General features: G+C 40.6%; 1 protein-coding gene across 12 annotated transcripts in view; it reads right to left on the reverse strand.

Annotated features, from left to right (window-relative positions):
* Positions 1 to 22,259, reverse strand: part of NCOR1 (nuclear receptor corepressor 1) — a 509,406-nt gene that overhangs the window by 45,885 nt on the left and 441,262 nt on the right. For all 12 annotated transcript variants that reach the window (XM_033922034.1, XM_033922033.1, XM_033922035.1 and 9 more), the window contains 5 exons: positions 13,882 to 14,028; positions 13,435 to 13,587; positions 12,847 to 13,012; positions 1,480 to 1,961; positions 801 to 923 (listed from right to left, as the gene is read on the reverse strand). In XM_033922034.1, the coding sequence (XP_033777925.1) occupies positions 801 to 923; positions 1,480 to 1,961; positions 12,847 to 13,012; positions 13,435 to 13,587; positions 13,882 to 14,028 (1,071 nt within the window). The remainder of the gene's footprint in view (positions 1 to 800; positions 924 to 1,479; positions 1,962 to 12,846; positions 13,013 to 13,434; positions 13,588 to 13,881; positions 14,029 to 22,259) is intronic.

Here is a 22,259-nt window from a genome sequence, read left to right on the forward strand (position 1 = left end):
AACATAGGTAAAAAATTTGCTTAAATACGTCATTGAGAAGACGCCGCAGCCATCTTTAGACTTGAAATTCTGTTGAGGTGGATCGATTCTGGCGGTTGTGGTAAATAAACTCTTTATTACATATATAAATTAAGAATGGAACGAGGATTAGGTGTTTAAGGCTTATGGATTTAGGAGACAGATAGATAGAAAATGAATTCTGACTGGATTTTGATTTATTAGGGAGGACCCTTGAAACAGCAGTAGGCGAAACATGTCGGGTTCAACCCTCCCAAACCGAGCAAACTAAACAAGAAAGGAATGAATGAAGATAGATGAACTAAGCTCTAACAACAGCTACATAAGTTAAGTTTTTGAAATATTTATATATTTATAAAACTTTTATGAATTTAGTTAGAAATATAATGAACGGACTAATAATGAATTGACTAAGCACTTTATAGAGAACAATAAGAGAACTGTAGCAATTAGCACAATGCACTTTTAAAAGATTTAAAAACAAACAAAAACGAGATAAAAAATAGCAAGAGCCGATTAGGAAATAACCACATAAAGCTCACCGCGATGAAAGCTATTTGAGTGGAGTGGTGGGACTGAGGCTCATAAATTCTTTTGATAAGTAATCCAAAATAATTTTTGGATGCTCAGAGAATCTGCAATATAAAAACTACAATCTAGACTCTGAGCAGAAGATTATTATAAATCATATTTTTTGGAGATCGTAAATATTGATTTGTAATATAACATCCAGCAGGGCATTTCTCATGGAATTATAAGTGGACTGATACAAACTCACTCACTTTCTGCCTGGGTTGGTTTCAGTGCCTCCTGTTGATAACTTTCCATTTTTTCCTGTACAGGGGAATTTGCTGGGCTGATCACCTCGATGGGATCTCCAGGTGTTTCATAACGATGGGATGATACTGTGAGCCAGGAAGCAAAGTGGGAAATAAGCACAGAATGGACACATTATTGCAATAATTTATTTATTTATTTTAACAATTTCTATCTCACTTATAACACCATCATTGCCATGACAAAGTGTCTTATCCTTTCCCCAATTCCTCTCTAAAGGAGGAAAGTTCTCTAACCTTGGATCACAACCATCCAATCTCCCTCTTTCCCCCCCCCCTTTTTTTAAAAAGAAACACAAGACAAACTGTCCTTTTTAGCTCTCTTTAGAACTGTGTAATTTTGATGCTATAATGAAAGCAATTAAAAGATCTCATTATCCATTATGCTACTCAATAAGTCTCACAGAGAGGAGTTGTCATGGCCCCCTTTTGTGTGCGGATATATATGGCTGCTGGAAGATTCATAGAGGAGATGGTTATTATACCTTTGGAGCGAGGGTATGTATAGGCTTTGACAGCACAGTAATGCATAAAGGAGAGGGTTATTATACCTATGGAGTGAGGGTACATACAGTCATGGGAAGCAGGAGTAGTGTTGGGAGGAGGGGATGTTTGAGATACATACAGCTACTGGAGGAATCTGAACTCTGTGATCCACGCTCCCGGGCATCCTTGTCAGCAGCAATTTGTCTTGTGATGATGACATCAATGAAGTTGGCAGCAGTAATTGTGGTTTTTCCCCGAGTCCTGAGCTCCTCCTCATACCTAGATTTTGGAGGTGGTGCTTTATCTTTGCCAGCCTCAGCATAAATAGCTGCAGGAGGCTGATTCTGTGTCCTGCCACTGGAAAAGGCTGAGGAGGTATAAGGAGATTGGGTCTGCCTCCTGTCTGCCTCCATTTGCTGCTGCTGCTGTTCCATTGCTAACTTGCGACCCAGGCTGTCCTCTATCCTAGGCACCTCATGTTTATTTTCTTTTGCTTTGGCAACTTCCATTTGAGGTGCAGAGGCTGCAGCATCCACCAAGGCAGCAAGAGCATCAGCAGCTGTGCTGTACCGAGATGCAGGTAAGCCTTGTGTTATTGAGGGAGCACCTGGTGGGAGTTGCCTGAGGAAACAAAAAAAAAAAAAAAAATCACAACAAAAAGATTAACCTGAGTACACAAGTTATAAAAAAAAAAAAAAAGCACAGAACTTGAACCTAGGAGACCTAAGAACATAAGAATAGCCATACAGGGTCAGACCAGTGGCCCATCTAGCTCAGTATCTTGTTTCCAACAGTGGCCAATCCAGGTCACAAGTACCTGGCAGAAACCCAAATAGTACCAATATTCCATGGTACCAAAAAGATAGAAGAAAAATATATTTCAACTTATCTTCAGCATCCAGATGCAGGAGACGCATTCAGCGTTCTACTTTAGAGTCTGATCGGTCATGTCACACCCTGAGGCAGTAGATTTGTGTAACGCTGGCCACTGTCAGTGTACCGATCAGCTGAAGATAAGTTGAAATATATTTTTCTTCTATCTTTTTGCGTTTTCCATAGCACAGCACAGCATAGAGCTTTTTTCAATTTTGTTGAAGGTTTTTTGCCAATGAGGTGAACGCTCAACCACTTTTAGAAAACCACTTTTGTGGAGGTGGGAGGGCCCTTGTCTGAGGCTTTTTCCTTCCGTTTCAATTTGTTGTAAAGCCTATGCTGTTCTTGTATCACTGGGTACCAAGCATCAATTGCAATTGAAAGTGTTATCTTATATTATCATGATATCCGAGTCATTTTGACTTTTATAAAGGCTGGTCAGAAAATTCAGACAATCGGCGAATCAGCAAGTATAGGGCGGATTCCCAGAATAAAGTATGGATTTATAAGAAAGATGATTAGCAAAGGTAAGAACCTAATCTTTTGTTCTTGTACAATTCCACTTTATTCCAGGACCAGTGGGGCCGAGCAAGCTGCCAGAACAGAGGCACCAAAAGCAGCATCCTGCTTGGCCGCCACATCGATTTTGTAAAACTTGGTTAAAGTATGCAATAAGAACCAGGAAGCGGCCCTGCAAATCACCTCCATAGAAACAACCAACGACTCTGCTAACAGGAAAAACACCTATGGCTAAATAAGCCCGTACTCCTTGTGGGTGGGGGAGGGTAGGGCTTCTTTCTGGCCACCATGCAAGCTGCGGAAATGACCATATGAATCCACTTGGAAATAGTAGTCTTAGAAGCTGGCCCACCTTTGCGGGCTGGACCTGGCAAAACAGATGGTCAGAGAGGTGAAACTCATTGGTGACCTCTAGATACCGTAATAAATTTCCGCGCACATCGAAGTACAATACCACCCGGTCCTGCTCCCTTGAAGCAGAGGAAGCAAAAGCAGAGAGCCGGACTTCTTGATTCACATGGAAAGTGGAAAACACTTTTTGGAAGAAAAGAAGGAACAGTACGCAGCATCACAGCGGAATCAGTAATATGCAGAAAGGGATCCCTGCAGGAGAGAGCCTGAAGCTCTGAAATCCTGCAGGCTAAGGTAATGGCCACCAGGAAGACTGTTTTGATCGTAAGATCCATCAGCGACACCTGTTCTAAAGGCTCATACGGAGTAGAGAAAAAATCTGTCCCCGTCACTGCAACGTCCCCGGCCCACCATCCTCTGCACCGCCCCGTCACCGCCGTTCCCTTCACCGCCCCGTCACCGTCACCGCCAACCCTTTCACCGCCCCGTCACCGCCACTGCCATCTCATTCATCGCCCCGTCACCGTCCCCGCAGCATCCATATAAGCCTTAGTACTGCAATATTTAGCTTATTCCTTTCTTATAAATCAAAGTTCCTGCTGCTGAACTAGAGAAAGAGATGTTCAGCTGGCAGGGCTTTGTTTATAAATTTTTATCAACACAACTAATATACTACTTTATCCTAAAGCAAAAAATAAATAAATAAATATAATTTTTTTTCCTACCTTTGTTGTCTGGTTTCTGCTTTCCACATCTCTCATTCAATTCCTTCCATCCACTGTGTGTCTTCTCTCTGCATCTTCCATTTGCTCTGTTACTGTGCCTCTCCCTTCACCCCCTCCCACAATTGGTCTGGCACCCATCTTCTTCCCTCCGCTCCCCCATAGTCTGGCATCTGTCTTCTTCCCTTCCAGAGTCTTCTCCCCACTCTGCCTTCCACATTTCCAAGGAAGAGAAACTTTTCCCTTTCACCCCCTCCTTCCTTGTGTGAGCCGGAACACACGGTCCCCGCAGCCCCCACCCGCACGCCGGCTCGATCGTTTAACCAGCTTCCTCTCTCCAGCTCTCCTTAGTTTGCCGGCTTTCTTTTTCGGCGACCGGCACGCTTTCAAAGAGCTGCGCATGCGCGGCTGCTCAAAGTTCAATCTTCTGTTCTGCTGCAACTTCCTGTTTCCGGTTGGGTCAGAGCAGAAGATTGAATACTGAGCAGCCGCGCATGCGCGGCTCTTTTGAAAGCGTTCCGGTCGCCGAAAAAGAAAGCCGGCAAACTAAGGAGAGGTGGAGAGAGGAAGCTGGTTAAACGATTGAGCCGGCGTGCGGGTGGGCGGGTGGGGGCTTCGGGGACCGCACGATCCTTTATGCCTCACTGCGGTGACAAGACCATTCACCGCTTCATGGGGCGGTGATGGCCTTGTCCCCGTCCCCGCAGAGGCTGCTAATTTTCATTCCCCATTTTTGGCGGGTTACCCGCGGCTAAACACGGTAGCCGCGGGTTAACCGCCACCGTGTCATTCTCTAATACAGAGGATGAGTAAGGTGCCATGTCAGTCAAGGAAGGCTTTAGTCGTAGCACACCACACAGGAAACGAACCACATCCGGATGAATTGCCAATGAGCCCCACGAGATCAGCAATCTATACTCAGAGCGAAGCTACTGCTAGATCTTGCTTCAGGACATCCTGCAGAAACTCCAGGACCCGAGGAATTAATGGAAGAGAAGGGTTCATCTGTCTCGGGGCACATCTGGCCTGGTAACACCTCCAAGCCTTTGCACAGGCTGCCACTGTGGACTTCAGTTTGCTGTGAAGCAACGTGGCAATCATTGCCGAAGAATAGCCCCGGCTAATCAAGGCCAAGCGCTCAAGAGCCGTGTCATAAGACCAAAGTGGTCCAGATCCTAAATCGCAATCGGACCCTGAGTGAGAAGGCGAGAATGAAAGTAGCCGGAGCCCCCGATCCTGCTGGAGCCGAACTGAGTCAGCATACCACAGCTGCCTCGGCCAATCGGGTACCATCAGAATCACCGGGCCCTTAAGGGCCACGATCCACCTTGACAGATGCCCTATCATGGGCCATGGAGGGAAGATATAAAGAAGACCCTCCTGAAGGCCAGGGCTAAACCAGAGCATCTAGGCCTTCTCCGCCGGCCTCTCGACGATGACTGAAGAACCGATCGGCTTTCTTGTTGGCTGTAGTCTCCATGAGGTTGAATGTGGGGCACCTCCATTGATCCACTATACAATTGAATGCTCTCTGAGAGCGTGACTACTCTCCGGGGTCCAGCATCTTGAAGACTGAGGTTATCTGCTTGAATGTTGTCCACTCCTGCAATGTGCACCACAGACAGTGCCACAAAGTGTCTCTCTGCCCATCAAAAGAGCAGCTGAGCCTTCATGCTCAGAGAGGGACATGCCCCCTTGACGACTGACGAAAGCCACTGCACTGTCCGAGAATACATTGATGGCTCGATGACGGAGATGACCCTCGAAGTGGAGAAGGGCCAGCTGAATCGCCCACAGTTCCAGGCGACTGATTGACCACTTGTGCTCTGAGGGCGCCCACCGGTCCTGAACAGGGACAGTCATGCACACAGCTTCCCAGCCTTTGAGACTTGCATCTGTCGATAGGACCACCCAATCTGAGATCCGGAAAGGAAGTTCCCGTGACAGTGAGAGCAAATGCAACCACCATGCTAGACTGTTGCGTGTTGAGGGAAGACCCCTGTGGGACCCTTCATCTTTAAAGAGGAAAAACAGGTCAAGCACCATAATGGACACTATATCATGGCTTTTTGTGTGCCTTCTGTTTAACAGACTTGCTCTCAAACCTTGCAAACAGATGCTGTTTCACTGAATTATGTAGCAACTTCAGAGCAAGGCTGACATCAAGATAACAGAGCCAACCTAGCACACAGAAAGCAGAAATAAGCATACGCTGTTGCTGAGCTGTTGCATGGAAAAGACAGTTATACACTACAATAACAAGAACGGCTTATGTGACCTGAATAAAGGGACCCCGAGGACCAGCACGTACACAGTGATCACAGCATTGATAGCAGAGATGGAAAGAGGAAGAAAAGAAGAGAAAGGCCGGTTGGGAAAGAAAAGAGGTCATGCCTGGATAACCTTTGTGGAGGTTTGGGAACAGATAAGTTAGGTGCTTTTTGGAAGCACCACCCTAGTGTGGTAATGACATATGTAAATAATAAAGACATGTGTCACTAAAGTAAAGCCAATTATTAAGGTAAATAGGTATCTATAACCAATCGATTAAATATGCTGATAAGGTTAACCAATCAGAGCAAGCTTAGTAGGAATAGTAAGGAAAAGATGAAATAGTATAATAGATGCTGCAGAATAAGGAAGTCAGAGCAGAAAGGGAATTTCACAGTCTGCAGCTGTGAGTTCATTATTTCAGCTTTTTTAGCACACAATCTTGTATGCTGTTATTTTCTTTACATTAAATTCATATCTCTAAGGACAAGCATCTGTGTGAAGCCTGTGTCATTGAAATACAATAATAGGGGTTTCGCAGCACCCTTATTAGCGCCACCGTCATCCAGGGCAGGGGTGAATGTAATGAGTCCCACTGTGGAGTCCAGCGCAAAAGCAGAGCATCCTGTAGCGGTCACAGACAGGTTCTAGCCCAAGGGACCACATCGATTGGTGCCACTATGGTCCCCAGAACCTCAACGTACTGCCAAGTCATTGGGACCGGAGTGGCCAGTAGGTCCCTGATAACCTGTTGTAGCTTCTCCTGAAGGGACATGGGCAGAAACACTTTGTGCTGAACTCCTAGTGGGCTCAAGGTGACTTTTGGAAGTTGATCACCCATACTAGATACTGTAGCAACTGTACCACCTGATGGACAGCCTGACGCCCCTCGGACAGTGAGTGAGCTCTGATCAAGAGGTTGTCCAGATATGGGTGAACCAGGACACCCAAGGTGCGGAGATGTGCAGCCACCACTACCATCACTTTGGTGAAGGTCTGGGATGACGTCGCCAATCCAAATGGCAGCACTGCAAACTGGAAATGTTGCCCCAGAACATGGAACCGCATATACTTCCGGTGGTCTGGGAAAATAGGAATGTGGAGATATGCCTCTGTCAGATCCAGGGAAGCTAGAAACTCCCCCGGCGACACCAATGCTATCACTGAGCACACCATCTCCATGTGGAAGCAAGGGACTTTCAGTGCTGCATTGACCGCCTTGAGGTCCAGAATTGGTTTCCATTCATTAGATCCTTTCTTTGGAACGATGAAGTATATTGAGTATCTCCCAGAGCCCGAGTCTTACTCCAGCACAGGTTCGATGGCTGCAATATCCAACAGTCTGCACCCGAACAACCTTCTCTGGGTGGCCTGCAGGAGAATCCAGAAAATACTCGGTCAGAGGACAGAGAAACTCCAATTTGTAGCCATCTCCAAGAACCTTCAGAACCCAGCGGTCAGAGATGATGGCCCGCCAGTTTGCCAGAAAGGCCAACAACCACCCCCTGATGCATGGAGAAAGAGACATCGGCTTAGCATCAGAACTGCGGACAGTGATACCTGCTGAAGCATGGTCTGGCAGATGAAGAGGGCCATTGTCCCATGGAAGAACAGAGTTCCAACAAGAACGCCGGAAGAGATGAAAATTAGAACGCCCAGAACTCCTAGAAGGGTGGGACCTGCTCCCAGGTAATGCGTTGGGTTTACAATCCTGAATACTGGGCATAAGGTCATCTAGATCCTGGCCAAACAGGAGTTGACCCTTGAAGGGCAACTGGCTCAATGTCACTTTAGAAGATGAATCACCAGACTACTGCTGAATCCAGAGCATTCTGAGAGCCGAAACAGAATAGGCACCAAGCTTGGTGAAAACTTTCAAGGTGTTTTACAAGGCAGCCATGTAATCCACTCCAAAGATGAGAAAATCTAAATCACGAAGCACCACCGTGTCAGGATCATGGCACAGCTTGGCCTGGCATGTCCGAGTCATGAAAGAGGAGGCCGACACTGCTTTAACATCAGCCGCAGCCGAACCAAACAGACGCTTAAGAATGAAATCCACACGTCAGTCATGGACATCCTCCGATCGCTGGGGAGAGATGTGCACTTAGTGACCTGCACTACTGAAGAATCTACCTGCGGGGAATAAAGCGCTTGTTAAAGCCACCCGCCATGGGATAAAGTCACGCCATGGCTCAAGCATATTTCAAGGGACCCTTTGGATTCTCACAGATATCTATAAGACTCCAAACAAGGTCAGGATGATCAGGAAGAGAGGCAGATTGTGGCCTCTGGTCATTCATGAGGGAACATTCAGCAGTGACCGGCTATTCCGTCTGCAGTTTAAATTCCTGCAGAGATCCAGAAATTAAATCAACAAGATGGGTGGGTTTGAAAAATCTGCACACAGTGGGGTCCTTCCACAAATCACAGGCTCTGCATAGGTCTGGATCCTGGAGATCTGCCAGATTCACCACATCAGTGGCCGCCGCAGAGCTGCCCTGCAAAAGCAGAGGAAAGAGTGTCTGGCACAACTGCGGGCACAGCCGTCTTACTCTTCCGATAGGAATGCAAGAAGAAAGACCCTGGTCCCCCAGAGCAGGGGTCCCTGTGACCTGCACAGAGGCTGGTGGAAGGGAAACAGGCAGAGACTTTTAACTAAGTATGCCTGATAAAGCATATTCACAAATTCCGGTGAAAAACCATTCCCCACGGTGGGAGCCAACCTCTGCACCTCAGATTTGGCATGCACTCCCCAGGGCCCCCGATGTCATTTTCGTGGGTGTCGGAGCAGAAGGCGCTTGAAGATCCTCCCTGGAGGCTGAAGGTATTGCATCCGGGCAAACCTTGCCCCCCTTATGGAACATGGCTGCGGAACCGACAGCTATCCACCACAAATAAGGCATGAATCCATGACACCTGCCCTGGGAATGTCATCTATGTAGTTTACTTTCAAAAATGAAGATGGCAGGTATGAAAAATAACTTAAAAATCAAATCTAGAAAAATTTGAGATGGCCACTGAGGGCCTGTTGTGACTAAAAATAGCCCAGGAAAACCACAGAGAATCCTCAAAAACAGAATTTTTAGGATTTTAGGGGTGGGGGGCCTAAAGCATGCAGGAAAACCACCTAAAAACCCCTTTTTAAAGACCCCTCCAAATCTCTGATTCAAGCTGTTAGCTGGTTCTCACAAAAACATGTACTTGCACTCACTGTGAAATGTGCTGAATGAGAAAAACAGCTTACACGGAGATCCTTTGCCTCAGTGAATTGGAAATCTGGATTTCAAGTCTTCTGATTTGCCCACCAGCATGACCACCTCAGCCGGAAACCACTATCACCCTTGGGCATGCAGACACCTGGCGAAGGAACACAGTCTGGCTCCGATCCTGGTCGCACTTCCTTGGAAACGCTCAGCCTGCGCTCTATCTATTAGTGGACAAACCTGGGGTGAGCAAGCTCCCAATGGAATGGTCCCCGAGCTCCGATCTGATGTGCAGGCTGTCCAGGGGGTTTACTGACAAGCAGGGAACCCCCCCGAAGCAGACTGTTTCCCGCAATCAAGGATATCCCCCACAGGGAACCTCCACAGCATAAGGGCGAAAACCACAAATGAAAAATACTGAAATACCATGAAATTAAACACGAGCAGAAAAGATAAGCTCCTACAGCCTGGCCTGTAGGATAAAGAACTGTGAGTAGAGGAGCATGCTCAGTGATGAAATATGAGGGGAGGGGGTAAAAGCCTCTGAAGTTTTGAGGTTTTCTACAGATCCTGGTGGGCAGACGGAAATAACCCACTGGTCTCAGAATAAAGTGGGATTGTACAAGAAAGACTTTTCCTCCAGGAACTTACCAAACCTTTTCTAAACCCAGTTATATTAACTGCTGTTACCACATTCGCTGGCAATGAGTTCCAGAGCTTAACAATTTGTCAAGTGAATAAAAGTATTTCTTCCTATTTGATTTAAAGGTATTTAAATGTAATTTCATTATGTCCCCTAGTTTTTGTAATTATTGAAAGAGTAAAAAAAATTGATTCATTTTTATTCATTCTACACCACTCAGGAATCTGTAGACCTTGATCATATCCCACCCCTCAGTTGTCTCTTTTTCAAGCTGAAGATCCCTAACCTCTTTAACCTTTCCTTATATGAGAGGAGTTTCATCTCTTTTATCATTTTAGTCATTCTTCTTTAAACTTTTTCTAATTCCACAATATCTTTTTTGAGATATGGCGACCAGAATTGAACATTACTAATCACTTATATAGCACTGAAAGGCGTACGCAGTGCTGTACATTTTGACATTTATAGACAGTCCCTGCTCAGAAGAGCTTACAATCTAACTTGGACAGACAGACATGGAGGGTAGGGGATGCAGAACCCAAGGTGAGAGGCGTTAGGAGTCAAAAGCATTCTCAAAGAGGAGGGCTTTTAAACAGGCCTTGAACATTGCCAGAAACAGAGCCTGCTGTAGGGATTCGGGCAGCTTGTTTCAAGCATACAGTGCAGCAAGGCAAAAGAGATGGAGTCTGGAGTTGGCACAATACTCAAGAGGAGGTTGCCTTATGGAACGATACAGAGGCATTGTAATATTATTGGGTCTTATTTACCATTCACGTGTACAGCTCAACAGCCTTATAATTCCTATCTTGAATGTACACTGCTTTGGAACCTCTAGACAGCAGTTCCGCAATTGTGGGTTGTAACTTCAAATATGACTACAAATTCCTTATTTGGTGTCATGACCATAGCAGAACCCCCATCCCCCACCCCAAGAGGGTGTCATTGGCCTACACAGTTTGACCATGTAAGTCCCTTTTATCAACGGCTGCACTGGCTGCCTTTTGATGCAAGAATTTTGTTTAAATTAAGGCATTGTTTGGCTTAGTCCCGGAATATTTTTCCTCGCAGTTTAAACTATATAATTCCACTAGGAACACTCGAAACAATAACTTGCTCATGTACCCATTTGTAAAATTCATTCAATACAAGAAATTTCTCAAAAGGACGTTTGCTTTCCAGACAGGGAAAATGAATTCTTGGTTGAGTTCCCTTATTCCCCAAGCTGAATCTTACTATGCTTTTAGAAAGATGTTAAAGACTAAATTATATGAAAAACTGTGAAATCCTATGTATTTTTATTCTTATTGATTATATACTTCACTTCTTTATGAAAACCGCTCAGAACTTAGGCAGGGCGGTATATAAGAATAAAGTTTATTATTATTTTTATTACTAGTCTTTAAGCCCGTTACATTAACGGGTGCTAGAATACTGTTCACCCTCTATGTTGCCCCTTCCATTCACTGCCCTCTCTTCTCTTTCTATCTCTCTCTTTCTCTCCCATATGGCCTCTCTCCATCTCCTCCTTCCTTTTGCCTTGGTCTGGCATACCTTCCTCCTTCCCTCCAAGGCATTCTCTCCCCCTCTGCTCCCTTTCCTCATTTAACTACTTCATTGGTCAGCAGCAGCATTCACAATTCATTGCTGTTGTTGGCTTCAGGTCTTTCTCTCTGGCCGGTCCTGTCTTCATGAAAACAGGAAGTAGGCAGGACCGGCCAGAGAGGAAGGCCTGAAGCCAGCAACAGCAGCGAATTGTAAACGCTGCTGCTGCCTGAAGCACCCGAGGCAGACGCTTCTCTCTCCTCCCAGCCCAACCCCCGCTGACTCTGCGACCCTCCCAGCAAGATGACTTTAATATCAAACCTCCCTCCAGCGTTGGCAGTCGCTGCACGTTAAACAGGCTGCTTCTGCTTTCTTCTGCCGTTGAGGCTCTTTGTTGCGTCATTGATGACGTAATCAGTGAAGCGGCAAAGGGACTCAACTGCAGGAGAAAGGCCGAAGCAGCCTGTTTAACGTGCAGCGAGTGCCAACGCTGGATGGATGTTTGTACCGGTGCAGAAGCGATATGTCTCTCCCCCTCCAGTACCTGTGCAGCACTTTGCTGCGGCGCATCCTCCCATGGGGGGGGGGTTGCACAGTGTGAGCGGTGAGAGCGGCGATCTCCAGTTGGGGGGGAGGGGGGTGAGAGCGGCGATCTCCAGTTGGGGGGGTTGCACAGTGGGAGCGGGTGTGAGCGGCGATCTCCAGTTGGGGGGGAAAGGGGGGAAGAGCGGCGATCTCCAGTTGGGGGGGGGGGGGTTGAGAGCGGCGATCTCCAGTTGGGGGGGGTTGCACAGTGGGAGCGGGTGAGAGCGGCGATCTCCAGTTGGGGGGGGGGGGTTTGCACAGTGGGAGCCGGGTGAGAGCGGCGATCTCCAGTTGGGGTTTTTTTTATTTTTTTTGTTTTAAGTTGAAAGCCTGCGCTGCAGCTCCTCTCTCGATCCTGGTGCAGTTCGAGAGAGGAGCCGGTACCATTGACAGTGAGAGGCGGGGGTGAGGAAGGCCGCTGCAGCTGTGTAATTTTTTATTTTTATTTGAAAGCCGCCGCGAGCAAGTGGTGACGTAAAACCCGCGCATGCGCAATCGTGTTTTCGCGACGGATCAGGGAACACGTTTTTTTTAGTGCGCATGCACGGCCTACCATTTTATTATATTAGATAAAACAGTGCTATACGCTGTCTACACAGGTTCAATGGTAAGCAGGACATACAGCAGCAATGTCTACATGCTAGAAGTCAGCATTACATGAGGCATGGAAGAATGAAGTAGTATCATGGGTGAAAAATAGTTTGGTAAGTATGGCTCTACAATGAATTACCATCATCAGGTGGCTAAGAATTGTGGCTTTCAGTGCTTTGAGTGTCATGGGGAAAGATACATACATGATGCGTAGTTGAGGTGAAGGATCCACAGGGGTGATGACGCTCTTGCCACTGGTGCCTTGGAATATGCTTGGTCTTTGCTGCACCATGCTCTCCTGGGCTCTCACAGATGGAGATGGAGAACGAACATATCCATGGCTACTTGGCCTACCAGGCTGTTCTGAAACTTGGCACATAGAAACATTGACAATAAATTGCTTATGTTCATGCCTTACTAATACACAATTATGAAAACATATTTCATAACCATTCTGAGTTTAAGACTTTTTCCCTTCTAGGCCTCATCCCTTTTGCTCATCTGTCCTATGAACTGCACATCTGTGCTATGTTGCATGCGATACCTCATTTCGGCAAACAAAATACACAGCAAACCTGAGAATGCTAAAGCTCATTTTCTTGGGCTTGTACTAGAATCACTACGGATCACTCCAGAATCAGAATTACTAAATTAAAGTCCTATACAAGATACCAAGGAATAAAACTTAGGAACTTCCATTGCAATTGCTTTTCACAGCCTTACAGTTTGGAATACAAACAATTTTCCCTTGGCTGTAAATTTGCTCTTGGAGTGACAATTGTATGGCTTACCCGGCCGCAAGTAAAGATCACCAGAGGCTGAAGCAGCAGCCACAGCAGCAGCTGTGATCCTCTCTCGTTCTCTCTCCCGTTCTCGCTCTCGTTCCTTCTCCCTTTCCCTCTCAGCATTGGCAGCTGCTGAGGCGGACATATGTGCTGGATGTCCTGTGAAGTTTGCACATAGAAGAGCTTTAACATGCAGAAAATGGCACACCATCAAAGAGAGTGGATGAAGTTGTTTAAAGTTCTAACTGCATCTCCATGCAACTATTTCCCATGTCTTCATTCAAAATTATAACTGTCACTTTGTGCAGTCAATGAAGATGTGCCAGTTTTTGAAGAGTATGCAAAAGTACAGGCCCTTCTGCACAACCTAGGCTTTACAGTTCAAACCATGGTTTCTGTGCTCTCTGCACTAATTTTCACTTCACAGCAGTGGAGTCAAAGCTGTATTCTTACCTGGTGACAGTGAAGCAGGGTTGTAAGGCCTGGAAGGGAATGCAACTTGAGAAGGGATGTATGTGATTCTGTCCATGGGTGGTGTGCTGGTTCCTCCTGGGTGAGGCACTAAGATAGCAGGAGGCATATTGGTCAAGTCAATAATTCCTGTTTGAAAAACAAGCATGTCCATAAAACACAGGATAATAGGCTCATTGCCTTTAAGTAGGATTACATTCATTAAAATTTTTGATTTATATATGTACATATTGACTATAGTTATTTTTTTTTTTCCATTATATTTTTATTTTCAAATTTTGCAAAAAGTGTACATAATAATAAAATACATTTGATATATGCATGGTATCACTTTTATATATAACACAATGTATGTCTGAATTTGATTTTCCCCTTCACCCTCCCCCCACCCTTTTATTGCCTTAATATAATATTTTCAAATTTTATAAAAGTATACAACATATTGGAATACAATTGATAATTATTCAATAACATATTTATATCTACTACAATATATTCTAGATAAATTTCCCTCCCCCCACCCTTCTATTATTTTTTAATCATTTATTACATTTTGTATCATATATTATAATATATTATATATAAATTGTTTTCCTTATCCCCCCTATATGTGTGTCATAAAAAAAAAGAAAATCTCTAATAGAAGAAAAGAAGAAAAAGTATTCTATTATTTAATCATTGCAGTATTTTGTCAATGGCCCCCATATTTTTATAAATTTATTATATGTCCCCTTTTGTACTGCTATTGTTCTTTCCATTTTAAAAACATGGCATATTGTATTCCACCAAAATGTGTAGTTTAGGTTGTTGTAATTTTTCCAATTATTAGTTATATGTTGAATGGCAACCCCTGTCATAATTAATAGAAGTTTATTATTTTCTGGTGAAATTTGACTTTTTTTTCTCATCATTGTTCCAAATAAAATTGTATCATATGATATTGCAATATGATTTTCCATTAATTTATTAATTTGTGGCCAAATTGAATTCCAAAATATTTTAATATAAGGACAATGATATAATAAATGATCTAATGTCCCTGGTTCTAGATTACAGTGCCAGCATCTATTAGACTTAGAACTGTCTAGTTTTTGTAAACGAGTAGGGGTCCAAAAAGCTCTATGTAATAAAAAGAACCATGTTTGTCTCATAGACGCTGACACTGTACATCCCATTCTCCAAGACCAAATTAGTGGCCATTGAGATGCATTAATTTGATGTCCAATCTCAATGCTCCAAATGTCTCTTAGACCATTTTTTGGTTTTTTATTTAAATATCCAGATATTAATTTATACCACAATGCGGCTTGATGTCCTAGGAAGTCTGCTTTAAAGCATAAGAACTTTAAACTATATTGATTGTTTAATGATTTCCATTCAGGGAACCCAACCTGAATGGCCTGCTTCAATTGCAACCATTTAAAACTTTGTGTTTTATTAAGACCAAATCTATGTTGCAATTGTGAAAAATCCAGCAGTTTACCTTCTGAAATAATATCATCTAGAGATCTAATTCCTGCAATAATCCAGTTCTTCCAAAGGATTTGAGCTCCGCCAATTTTGATCTTGGAGTTTATCCATATGGATTGATTAGTTGATTTATATATTGGGATGGGTGTTAATTTATCAATAAATCTCAATGTTTTCCAAGTATCCATTATTATTTTATTTTCTCTGTATCTTTTAGGTATATTAATACTTGGTAAATGAACTAAATTTAGGGGAAACATAAGGCGCCATTCCAAATATAACCAATCTGGTGCATTATCTATAAGTTCTGGGAGGATCCAATACATACCCTGACGTAGAATATAGGCTTGATGGTACCTATAGAAATTTGGAAAATTTACCCCTCCCTCCTTAATTGATTTTTGTAAGGTTACTAAAGCTATTCTAGGTGTTTTACCAAGCCAAAGAAATTTTGTTAAAATTCTATTAAGCTTCTTATAAAAGGACCCCTGAAAATAAATAGGTATCATACTCATTTGGTAGCAAACCACAGGCAACATCATCATTTTAATAGTTTGAACTCTGCCCCACCAAGATATATGTAATGGGTTCCATTGTTCACATAACTCCGTTACTTTTTTTAATACATATTTTTCATTTTCTTTTACAGTATCTTCAATTGTTTTTTTAACTTGAATGCCTAGATATTTAAATCCTTCTTCTTTCCATATGAATGGAAAAATATCAAATAATCCTTTTACACAGTAAACATTCAAGGGTATAATTTCAGATTTATTCCAATTAATTTTATAACCTGAAAATTTGCCAAACTTATCAATTAATTCCAATAAAGAAGATAAGGTAGACTCTGGATTTCTCAAATAAAGCAAAATATCATCAGCATAAGCCGAAATTTTATATTCCATATCTGAATATGGAATTCCTTGTATCTCCCTCGTTTGCTGTATTGCTAACAATAAGGGTTCTAATACAACATCAAATAACAAAGGAGATAAAGGACAACCTTGTCTAACTCCCCTTTGCAATTGAAAACCATCAGATATCTTATTATTAATATTTAATCTTGCAATCGGGAAGCTATACAATGTTTTTACCATTTGTATAAATCCAGAACCTATACCAAACCATTCTAAAGCCTGATACATAAAATTCCATTCTACCCTATCAAATGCTTTCTCAGCATCTAATGAGACTGTAAATGCCGGTTCATCCATTTTTTTTGACAAGTTTAGCATGTGAAATAATAGTCTAGAGTTATTGGAGGAATGTCTTTTAGCAACGAAACCCGTTTGATGCATATCTATAATATGTGGGAGAGCTTTAGCTAATCTCAAAGCCAAAATTTTCGCCAATAGTTTATTATCAACATTTATCAAAGATATAGGCCTGTAGTTTGAAACCAAAGTAGGATCTTTATTTGGCTTAGGCAAAACAATTATTATTGATTCAGCCATAGTACCTTTTATATTACCTTTTATAAGTTGTGTCTGATATAATTTTAATAAATGTGGGGAGAGGATATTTTGAAATGTTTTATAAAATTCTACTGTGTAACCATCACCACCTGGAGCGGATCCAACTCTAAGAGATCTCAATGCTGTTTCTAATTCTTTTAATGATATAGGTTCTTCTAAACTTCGTTTCATATGATCAGGAATCTTAGGTCCATTTATTAAATCTAAAAATTTTTTCCCATCTTTTTGTTTCTCCAAATAAGGTTCGGAAGAATATAGATCCTTATAAAAATTTAAAAATTGTTTTAATATTATATTTGTTTGATTTGTTATTATACCATTATCATCTTTTATTCCATTAATATTAGTTCTCCTTTTTTTTGCCTTAAGATAATTTGCTAATAATTTTCCTGCCTTATTAGAATTTCCATAATACATCGTTTGTTTGGAAAACAAATCTTTTCTTATCATTTTTGAAGTTAATTCATTATATTTACCTTTTACTTTCAAAAGAGCTTGCAAAACTTCATATTCCCATTTACTTATCAATTTAGCTTCTAATATTTTTATTTCTTTTTCTAATTCTATATATTGTTTTTTAATTTGTTTCCTAATAAAAGCTGAATATGATATGATATTACCCCTCATAGTTGCTTTAAATGCATCCCATACATTCTCTATAGATGTATCTTCCACTAAATTTATTTGAAAAAATTCATTAATTTGTGTTTTAAAATTTTCCAAAAATTTGTCATCCACAAGCAATGCATTATCAAATCTCCAAAGAGGTCTATCATTTTCTAATTGATCTAATTGTAATTCTATCCATACTCCAGCGTGATCCGAAATAATTATAGGATCAATGGAAGCTTTATTCACCTGTTGCACTTTATTTGTTGAAACAAAAATATAATCTATTCTTGAAAATGATTTATGGACCTGTGAACAGAATGAATATTCCTGATCATTAAAATGAAGAATACGCCATATATCTTTCAAATCACATGACTGAACCAAATTATCTAGACCTAAAGATTTAATATTTTTACCTGGTTTTTTATCCAATAATGGATCTATTACAGCATTAAAATCTCCAGCCACCACTAAATTAGAGGCAGCCAGTGGTAATAACATATTTTGTAACTTTTTGAAAAATTCTGATTGATTCGAATTAGGGGCATATATATTAAATAACGTCAGGGTATCTTTTCCCATACCTATATCGATATGTATCCATCTACCATGTGGATCTGAATTTTTAACCTTTATATTGGCCATACATTTTTTGTTTATAAGGATTGCAACCCCTGCTTTTTTGCCCACTGCTGGAGCAAAAAAACATTCTTTTATCCATCCACCTGATAATTTCTGTGATTCCTTCATATTAAGATGGGTCTCTTGCAGACAGTAAATATCTGCATTTTGTTTTTTTAAAAATGTTAATATTTTTTTCCTTTTAATTACGTGATTCAGGCCATTGACATTTATAGAATATATTTTAAAAGACATTATATATTTTAATACTTTTCATTATCTTATTCTTCCTCTCCTCTTTCATATTTAATATCCAAAAATTAACCCTAATGTATCTCCCTTAATTATTCTAATAAATATTCTCCTTATCCCTCCCTTTCCCACCCAATATATTGGCTGCTTACGGATACACATTGGAACTGTAATCCTAACATTCTCCCCATTCCAGGCAATCAATATTCAATTGTTTAAACAAATTTCCCTTCTATCTATCTATATTAATCTTTTATATATATTTAATCATTTTCCATAACATTTTATTAATGTATCATTTTCCTTTTAACAATATGTTAATTTGTATTTCCTTAGTATTATGATTTCAACATATAATTATTTTAAACATATATGCAGTGTATTATTTAATAATTTTCCTATATTCTGTTCTTTCTTTCATATAATTATTATTGTCTTTTCTTTGTATTGTTTTCCTCCATTTTTTCAAATATTTCGATATGTTATATTTTCTAATTTTTCATAGAGTCTTCAAAAACCATCTTAATATATTATGTTAATATATCATAGGTTCTGGTTTAGAGAGAAACTCTTTTAGTTTTTCGGGATCCTCAAAATATAAGGACTTGTCTCCTGATGACACTCTCATTTTCGCCGGATAGTATAGACCATATTTAAATCCTTTTTCTTTGAGTAGAGGTCTCATGTCTAGTAGTTTTTTCCTTTTAGTTGCTGTGTTTTTGGCGAAGTCTGGTAAAAACCATAATCTTGATCCTTTATAATTTAAGTTTTTATCTTTTTTTGCAGCATTTAGTATCTCTAGTGCTTGTTGGTATCTCAACATTTTGAAAATGATTGGTCTTGGTCTGTTTTTATTTTCTAGATTTTTTATTGGGATTCTATGCGCCCTTTCAATTTCAATTGGTTGTTTCAAGTCTAATTGTAGAATTTTTGGAATTAAATTTTCAAGGAAAAGGATAGTATTTTTTCCCTCTAGATTTTCTTGTATTCCAAAGAGTTTGATGTTCTTTCTTCTTCCTCTATTCTCGTAATCCTCCAGTTGATCTTTTAATTTATTTAGTTCCAAGCTGTCGTTTTTACATCTTTTTGATTCACATTCTATATTTTCCATTTTTGATTCTAGTTCAGTTGTTCTTTTGTTGTTAACTTCCATTTGTCTATGTATATTTAAAATTTCCTCTTTCATTTCAGACATATTTGTTATAGTTTCTTTAAGCATTTGTTTGATTTGTTTTAATTCTTCCATGACTTCAGCTTTGCTTAATGTGTCTGATTCTTCGATAGGAAGTGGTATTTTGCTTGGTGTTATTTGTTCTTGTTTCTGTCTTTTTGCAGATGTACCAGCCTCATTTTTGTTTTGTCTGGTACTTGTCATGTTGTTGTTTTCTTTTTCTTGGTTATTCTTATTTCTTGTATTTAGTCTTTTAGATTTGGTATTCTTAGGTTTTTAATCTCTTTTCTTCCAAGATTTTGTTCTATCTTTTGAAGTAGATATTTTTCTTTTTAAGCTCTTTTCTTTTTCCTTTACCTATGTCAGTTTGAAAATTCTTTTCTCATTTTCACTTTTTCATTGAAGTAGGGGAACTCTTTTTTTCTCCTCTCACAAGCCCAATCGCAGCCCTGATTGAGGAGAGCAACACTTTTTTAGAGTTATTTTTCCTATTTTGACCAGCTTTAAGCAATTTTCTTCTGTTTTTTTCTCAGCGTTTCTCAATTTGCTCAATGTCTTACTGTTCCAGTTTTTTTTAAAGTTCCGTTGAACCTTTTCTCTGTCTCCTCTCTCACAAGCCCAATCGCAGCTCTGTCAGAGGAAATTAATATTCAGTATTTATTTTAGTAATCTGATATTTATTTGTCTTCAGTGCTTCAGCACTTAATTATTGAGAGAAAATGCAAGTATTCCTCTTTCTCAAATTTTTTTTTTTTTAATCCCCTTTTTTTTATCAAAGAATAATCTTTTTCCCTTTTTTTGGTTTCAATATAGCTGTTCAGAATACAAAATTCTTTCACAATTTTTCCAATCAAATTGTTTGATCTCTCACTTGTACTTCGCGTTTTCAGCGCTGTATTCAAGTTTAATGAAACTACCAAAGATACAAATGGTTCTCTGCCTTCCCGTTTCTTGTCTGCACTTTTCTCACTTCAACTGTAGTAATTCAATTTTTTTTTTTTTTGGTTATATCTGATCTGAGCACAATCTTTCTTCACAATTTCCCAATCAGATTATATAGTCTTTCACATTCATCTCGCAGTATCAGTACTGCTTTCAAGTCTCTTGAATCCGTTGAAAACACAGACAGCACTCAGCTTTCCTGACTCTTACCAGCTTTTTTTTTTTTTCTGTTTCAGTTATATTTGTTTTGAATATAAACTTTTTCTTATTTTTTCACAATTTCGCCAAACTGTTTAATCACCTCTGCTTCGCGGTTTCAGCGCTGCATTCAAACTTCAATAAACCGCCAGTACAAACGGTTCTCTGCCTTCCCGACTCTTATCAGCACATATCACGCTTCAACTATAGTAATTCGGCTTTTTTTTTTTTAGTTATATCTTGTCAGAACACAACCTTTCTTTATATTTTCTCAATCAAACATACATCTCACAGTCTCTTGAATTCGCCGAAAACACCGACAGCTCTCTGCTTCCCGACTCTTATCAGCTTTTTTTTTTTTTTCAGTTCTCGTTCATCTCGTATTCTCAGCACTGCTTTCAAGCCTCTTAAAACCTCCTAAAACACAGACTGCTTTCCCGACTCTTATCAGTTTTTTGTTATATCTGATCGGAATATAAATATATACTTCAGCGCTGTATTCAATTTTATGTAACCGCCAACACAAACGGTTCTCTGCTTTCCCGATGCAGTGCTGTATAGGGAGTTATTTCCCGACTCTTGTCAGCACATACCTCTCTTTAAATGCCGCAATTTAGGATTTTATCTTGTATCTTTTGTTCAGCTTTTTATATATATATTTTCTGTATAATTTTTTTGAAGGAAAAATAATTTTTTTTTTTTTTTTCATTGCCTGGATGGTGAGGAGCTTCACGATCACACCTCCATCCGTGCTCGCGTTAAGCCACGCCCTCCATATTGACTATAGTTAGATAATCTTAAATTTATGGCAGGACTACTCAATGTTTTTTTTTTTTCCTGAGTTCATCTAACCAAGCGCACAAGGCAACATATAAATATGATGATGTGGCATATTAGCTATTAGGTTTGGTCTTCTAATGACATTTGCCTTCCAACTCTAGCCAACACTGTAGCTCCCAAACCAACACAAGTTACCTCTGGCACAATCTGCTACTGCCCTCCAAAATGACAGGAAACATGTTGATTATATTAAAAATTTGAACTGCCTCTTCTACTATAAATGAAGTTCCAGGCTTTGTAAAATTTTAAAACATGGATTCTTTGATTAAGAAAAGTACATTCTATGAAGTTATCATGTTGATTTCAGCTTCACAAAATAAGGGTTCAAACACACCTTTAGTCTGGCAGCTTTCATATAAGCTCAGTTAAAATATACACAAAATTCTATTACAGGCCTGGAGGTAATGTGGAAAAACAAAATTGCAAATCTGAACATCTGTTTTAGTATTGGGCAAATGGGCATGGATGACTTACCTAGTAATAATGGCTTGCCCTAGCTGTTCCCAACCAACTGCACTGCAGTGAAGAGGTTCAAAGAGACCACACCCAAAAGTCTATCTCTTAAATTCAGCTGAAAATCTCTGCACATGACTCTGCTAGTGGTAAAAGTTCAATACTTTGTTTCTTCTGTATAATGTGCTGGTATCTACCTAGGGCCAGCCCAACCATTAGGCAGAATCTTCTGGAGGCAGCAGAGTTGCTGCAGTCAAAGCAAGACAACAGATCCTGACAGCCAAACAAACCCAAAGAACTGTTGGATGTGTACTTTTTCCTGAGTA

The sequence above is a fragment of the Geotrypetes seraphini genome, chromosome 15 (assembly GCF_902459505.1).
Source record: "Geotrypetes seraphini chromosome 15, aGeoSer1.1, whole genome shotgun sequence".
Taxonomy (NCBI): domain Eukaryota; kingdom Metazoa; phylum Chordata; class Amphibia; order Gymnophiona; family Dermophiidae; genus Geotrypetes; species Geotrypetes seraphini.